Source organism: Acinonyx jubatus, chromosome A2, assembly GCF_027475565.1.
Source record: "Acinonyx jubatus isolate Ajub_Pintada_27869175 chromosome A2, VMU_Ajub_asm_v1.0, whole genome shotgun sequence".
Lineage (NCBI taxonomy): Eukaryota > Metazoa > Chordata > Mammalia > Carnivora > Felidae > Acinonyx > Acinonyx jubatus.
In genome coordinates, this window is record NC_069383.1 from 127,536,737 (window position 1) to 127,543,439 (window position 6,703).

Sequence of the window (6,703 nt, forward strand, 5' to 3'; positions counted from 1 at the left end):
TACATCCACTGCACTTTCTAACCCCAGACACCTCAGCACACAGACAATTCAGAATGCCAGTAAGACCATAAACTTGCTACTCAACCCACCATGGCCCTCGGATCTAAAGAGTAGGTTTGGAGACTGGAACGTTTTGCAGGGTTTGCCCTAGAACCGTCTTCCCCCCATTTCCTCCCCCGTGGCAGCTAGTTCACTCCTAATGTCTAGGAATTCACACCTTACATCTGAACGCTTAGTAGCAGTTGCATTGGGGAATGGGCATGAGGATTTTAGACACAAGGAACAATACATGCAAAGGCTTGACCCATTGCAATCTGTTCAGGGTATGGCGGTTGTGGAGTGGCTGGAGGGCAGGGCCTGGGAAAGGAAAGGACAGAGGTGAGAGCTAAGGGAGCTGAGAGCCACGGGCATGCACGAGGATCCATACAGGTAAACACAGTGCGCCAGGAGAGCCCGGAGGAGGGTGGCTGGGCCAAGAAAGGCTTGCAAAGTCTTGGATCTGGGTCCAGCACGAACCCAATGTTCACCAGGACCCAGAGGTATGGGTATACAGGTGAGTTCCACCTATGCCATCCCAGTTCTTAAATACTGCAAATATTGCCTCTGCTCTGGAGGGATTGGTGAGAGATTCCCAGACAGAGAAGGGGACATAGGCTTTCCAAGGAGAGCGTATACAAAGGTCATCATCAAAGGGAGGATGTCTTTGCATTCCATCCTGCAGGCCTTAGAAAGATGGTAAAGGTTAGACTGGATCCCACCCCCCCACGCCCCACCCCCATCCCTCTGCAAAAGGAAACCCTAGGTCAGCCCTAGGACCCAGGACCTGTTATCCTTTAGTGGGCAGGGCACTTGAGAAGGTAGGGGGTGGTGGTGAGATCCAAGACTTGGCAAAAGTAATTGTGCCACGTTTTGCATCTTTCAAAAAGAGAAAGGAAAAAAGGAAAGGGAGAGAGAGAAGAGTGGAGAGAGGGAATAGAGAAGAGGGACAAAGAAAGAAGGAAAAGTAAAAAAAAAAAGTCAAGAAAGAAAAGCAAAGTGGAAACAAATATAGCAAAAAATGACAAGATTTGTCAAGGCTGGATACTAAATAGATTATTGTCGTTGTTTATTGGCTTGTTATATGCTTCCCCACTTGAGATATTTCTTTTTTTAAAAAAGGAACAGTTAGGTGGAAATGTAAATAGATACCCTTTTTCTGCAAAGCTTATAGACATAGGATATCAAAACACGTAAAAATGCATAGTTTTGAACCAACAGTTCCATGCCAGGACATTCAGATGAAGATTTATGTACATGAAATCTATTTTCCATTGCCTCAAGTGCAGTGATTACCTGTTTATCTCACGGGAGAGTGGGAGGGGTGGAGACGTGCTAAATAAACTTCCCAAATAAACAAATGTGCTATTTTAATAGAAGTCTTCCCCAAAGACTTTGTACCTGTCCGGCAATTGATGAGTATTCTGAAACGCAACTGAACTTTTTCTTGATGATGTTTTATTAATTAGCAATCAAAGTACACGTTAATAGATTCATTGATCCAAAAAGCTGTTGAGGTGTGAGGGGCTTTTTTGCATCTCTACACCATTCCCCTAGACAGCTCGTTTCTCTGCCTCTCTTTGTTCTTCTGTTTCTTTTACAGTTGACTGTCATTTCTCATTACTCTTCACCTGAACTCTCATTAGAAATCATCCACCTAATCAGAATGAAGCACAACAAAACAGAACCACATAATCGAATGTGTAGACATGCCATCTGAAGCGAATCTCTGTCTGAGGGGCACCGGGGTGGCTCAGTCACTTAAGCGTCCCACGCATGGTTTTGGCTCAGGTAATGATCTCACGGTTCGTGGGTTCGATCCCCGGGTTGGGCTCTGCACTGACAGCACGGAGCCTGTGTGGAATGCTCTCTTTCCCTGTCTCTCTCTGCCCCGCCCTGACTCGTGTTTGCTTGCTCACTCTCTCAAAACAAATACATTTTTTAAGAAATAAAATAATAAAGTAAATCTTTGAACAAAGGCCTGTTGGTATATCTCCAGCCAACCGGTGTGCTTCTTAAAGATGTTCTTTCTTGGATCCAACCTCAACCCCTCCTAATAATCTCTGGACCATGCAAGCACTTCAGGTAATTCTTATGTATATTAAAATTTGAGAGTCACGGGTTTATGGATTTCCCTGTTAAAAAACAACCACGAACTCAAATCCATATATAGAGAGCAGTCTGAACGGGTTGTCTCAACAGTCAGGTTGCTGCCTAAGGCTGAAGATGTTCAGGGGTCCAATGGTTTGAGCCGTGCTCCATGCCAGGTGCTAAATAGTCTACAAATCACATGCGCTTAGTGACTTCTGTTGTTTTGAACTTGGATCCCTGGGAGGCGGAGGAGGGTTAAATGAAGAGCCTGGGCCTGTCTGTCTTTGGGTTAGCTGAGATTTCTGGCAAGTGGCTGTCGGATAATTAACATCTACCTGGTCTCACGACCTGGGGAGGAAGAAGGTAATTGTTACTTGTATTTTCCAACTATGAGACCATCTTCAGACTGTCTTCTGCGGACAAAAAAGAATACTGCTGACCGTTTATCAGAGATAAATTGGCCACACCCTCATTATGACTTATCCCTCTTGCACTGAATACTTAATAGTTCATATTATACAATATGAACTACAATAAATTTCAACATATTTACTGTGCTCATATTTATTGTTTTTATCAAAATGATCGCTTTGCTCACACTCGTCTTCCGTATGTTTATTAAAAAAAGTTTTAAAGCAATACATACTACTGCGTTCCTTTAAAGAAAAGATGTGCATCTTTTTATCTTGTATCTTAGCTAGACTCCAAATGCCTTAGATATTCTGATGGTCAACTCAAGAGCCATTCACTCACAGGATAATGGAACGAATACCGTATTTAGAAGTGTATCAGTACCAGTCACAGTCTCAAACAACAGCAACAAGAAACCACTCCAGAATGAAAATACTGGTATATTTGTATAATGCAAAGAGAAATACAGATATAAATCCTCAAAACGGAAGGTACATTAATAAAAATGTAGCATTATAAGCAAAAAATATTATACAGTACTTGCAGAATTTAGGCTTTCCGTTTATGATTACAGTGTGTCTACCAAATATTTAAAAGTATGGTTGTCATTATTAATTTAAAATATCCATCAGATGAACAGCACAGCTTAACCTAGCAAACATTTTAAGGAAATGCTTTGTCTTGTAGAAGTAGAGTTATCATTATATTCCATTCATTGATACCATGAACAAAAGGAGAACAGTTTTCAAAGTGGAAATTAGTTTCATAAGACAGAATAAAACTGGGCGTCTCAAAGCACAAGCTGTTTCCATAAACGTATTTTCATTTTTATTGGCAAAAAATACCTAAGCAATTCCGACTTAGTTCTGACTCTGCTTCCCAGAGCCTTCCCAATCCGTGAACCACAATCAGTACAAAAACATGCAATACTGGTTTGTTTTTTTTTTCTCCACACCATCACTGACCAAAACACTTTTACTCTTTTTAAAAGTTACAATTTTACAGAAATGCTTCCACTCAAGATTGGTATAATACAGAGAGCAGTTGTTGCCGCTGATGTGTATTTTTCTAGTAGTAAAAAGTAAGGTAGGAAACAAATCTTGTCACTTGTCACTGCTGAAAAAACACTGCCTCGCTACTTCACGCTCCCATTTCTGCTCTTCAAATTCATTACCGATACTGAACAAAGTTTTCAAAGCTTTCAAAGAACCGGAGCAGCACAACTGACCCCACGGCCGGCAACTCAAGGGGGAACTGACGACAATTTCCCCTCCCCCCTTTCTCCTGCTTCCCACAGAAGACCCTCAAGAAATCAAACTTGTGAAGTCCCCTAGGTTCCTCTACTTCACTGCGAAATGTAATGCCACTTGAGGTTGTCAAAAATAGCTTCTGTAGAAAACTGGCCAAAGTCTTTAGGAAACGTTGCATGAAGAAAATTAGTGTAGGCTTTATTTAAAAAAAAAAAAAAAAAAAAAAGGAACACATGGAATAAAAGACGTCAGTACCAGTACAAAGACTCCAAGGCCTATTGTTCAGGATGAAAATATACTTAGTAGGACAAATGCACGGAGCTGGAGGCGGGGCTGGAACATCGAAACCCATCCCTCCCTCCCCCCCCCCCACCAAAAAAAAAGTAGTCTGTACAATCCAAGTGCTTAACCACTTTGAGAGTCATTTTGAAGGCAGCTTAGAAAATTAATAAGGGGGCATAAGAGAGAGAAACGACGTCACTGTCCGAGCCAAAGGGAAAGGCCGGGTGGGGCGTACGAGGCAGGAGAGCCCCTCACAAGCCGATGCCTTTCAAATCGCAGGGGAGGGTGGCCTGGGTGGTCTGGGGGCTCTGGCAGCAGGGGAACTGGGCCCTGAAGCAGTCCCTCAGCTCCCTGTTGAAGAGGAAGCACACGACAGGGTTGATGCCGGCCTGGGCGAAGGTGAGCCACACGGAGGCCGTCAGGTAAGCCTGGGGGACGGCGCCGGGCCGCACCAAGACCCGCAGGTAACTGGCCACGACGTAGGGCCCCCAGAGGAGCAGGAAGAGCAGCGTGACGGCGTAGAACATCTTGCACAGCCTCTTCTCCGTCTTGAACTCCTCGAGCACGAGGAGGCGGCGCGCGCCGCGGCCGGGCCCCGCCGGCCGGATGCCCACGAGCGCGGGCGGCGTGGGCCCGCGGCCGAAGCCCGCCGTCCAGTTGGCGGCCGCCTGGCCGGTGGCGCCGGGGCCGTGGAAGGTCCAGTCGTGGCTGACGGCGGGCACGAGGCGCGCGGGCCGCATCTTGCGGCGGTCGTGGATGAAGAAGAGCAGGCGGAGGTAGACGAGGTGCGTGGCGCCCACGACCACGGCCAGCAGCAGCAGGAAGCCGAGCGCGCCCGGGGCACCGTCGGGCCGCTGCTCCAGGGCGCACGGCGCGTCCTCGTCGTCGCCGCCGCCGCCGTCCAGCACCGGCGGGAAGGCCGCGGCCAGCGCCAGCGCCCAGGCGGCGCACACCAGCATGGCGGCGCACGGCCAGCCGGCCAGGCGCTCGGCGTAGAAGCGGTGGTGCGCGATGGCCAGGTAGCGGGTGACGCCCACGCCGAGCAGCAGGAAGGCGGCGTGGAAGCAGAAGAGCGCGGCCAGGAAGGCGAGCAGCTTGCAGCCCAGCGCGCCCGGCGGCGCCCCCGCCGCGGCCGCCGCACGCCGCGCCGCCAGCATGACGGCCGGGAGGCAGGCGAGCGCGCGCAGCCCGTCGGCCAGGCACAGGTCGAGCAGCAGGTAGTACGGGGCGCGGTGCAGGCTGCGCTCCCGCACGATGAGCAGCGCGAACAGCACGTTGCCCGCCAGGCTCACGCACAGCAGCAGGCTCAGCGTGGCCAGCTTGAGGCCCAGGGCGGCCGCCTCACCGCCGCCGCCGCCGCCCGGCTCGCTAGCGTTCGCCATCGCGGCCTCCCCAGGCCGTGCGCTCCGCTCCGGGGCCGCTCCCGGCCTCGCCGCTCCCCAGGCCCGCCCGGCCCGGGCTCCGCCGCCGCGCGGGCCCCGGGGCGAGCTCCCCGGCCGGCGGGGCTCAGCCCGCGGCCGGCTGGCCCCTCCCGGGCTCTCCGAGCCGCCGCCGCGCCGCCGCCATCTCAGGAATGATGCGCGCAGGAGGCGACGGCCACTCCCTGCACCTTGGGCGCCGCGGGCTTCACTGCGGACAGGGCCGTGCCGCCGCCCGCAGCCCCCCGCATCCTCCTCCTTCTCCTCCTCCGCCGCCGCCGCGCCTCTTGGCTCTGCCCCCCGCCGGGCCCGCCGCCGCCGCTGCCGCCGCCGCCGCCGCCGCCGCCGCCGCGGAGCCCCCTCCCCTCCGCCGGAGCGCGCAGCGTGGCCGCCGCCGCCAGCCCCGCCGAGGCAGCCCGCGCCGCCCGGGCCGGGCTGGGCTGGGGGGCGCAGCCGCGGGCAGCCGCGGGGCCGGGAGGCGGCCGGGAGGGAGGCAGGGCCCAGGACGCAAGGTGGCGACAAGTCGCGTTTGGCCCCAGGTAACGGGGGTCCGGCGGCGGCGTCTGGCTCCCGCGCTGGGGTCACGGTGGCCGTGCGCATGGGGGAGGTGGCTAGGGATGGCAGGGTCGGGAGGCCTGGGGGGAGGGGGGGCGGGCAGGAATCTGTGGGTAGAGCCTTCTGCCCACTAGCTAATGATTAACAGTAGTGATCGTCACCGTCGTAATCATGTAGCCGCCGACGTTCAGGTGAGCACCGATGTGGGTGGCAGTGTTCTGGGCAGCTTTTCAAGCGTTATCAACCTGACGTTCACAGTGACTGCAAAGTTGCTTCTTTTCTTAACCTTACTTAGTACCTGAGGGAGCAGAAGCTTAGGGCTCAAGGGAGTTGCGAGCCAGTAAGTGGCGGATTCGAGTATCTCTAGGTCTAATTTCCAGGGCTGGACTCCCCGCGACTCTGCAGCGAGCCCTGCTCTCGGCCTAACCCGTGGTCCCAGTGAAGACATATGTGAGGGAAAAGAAATTCAGCGTTTTCTCTTAAGTGACCTGGAAGGTGCACCCCATAGCCCCCAGGGAGTCTGTTTTCTGGGTGAGCCTGGAAGGGCAGCCGATCTTCCGATCCTGAAATTCTCTCAAGGCTTTGCTCGCGCCGTTCCCCAGCCTGGTCCAGCAGGCTGCCCCCCACCCCACCGCACTCTTTGGGGCCATCCTTCTGACC

General features: G+C 52.9%; 1 protein-coding gene across 1 annotated transcript; it reads right to left on the reverse strand.

The window, feature by feature from the left end:
- Positions 1-2,958: 2,958 nt before the first annotated feature.
- GPR27 (G protein-coupled receptor 27) lies at positions 2,959-6,131 on the reverse strand. Its single transcript, XM_027042477.2, has one exon. It carries the CDS (start codon positions 6,086-6,088, stop codon positions 4,322-4,324), a length of 1,767 nt encoding a protein of 588 aa, XP_026898278.2. The 5' UTR covers positions 6,089-6,131; the 3' UTR covers positions 2,959-4,321.
- Positions 6,132-6,703: the final 572 nt, after the last annotated feature.

Excerpts from the sequence above, each read along its gene's own strand:
- GPR27 (XM_027042477.2), bottom strand. The coding sequence starts at position 6,088 with ATGCGCACGGCCACCGTGACCCCAGCGCGGGAGCCAGACGCCGCCGCC.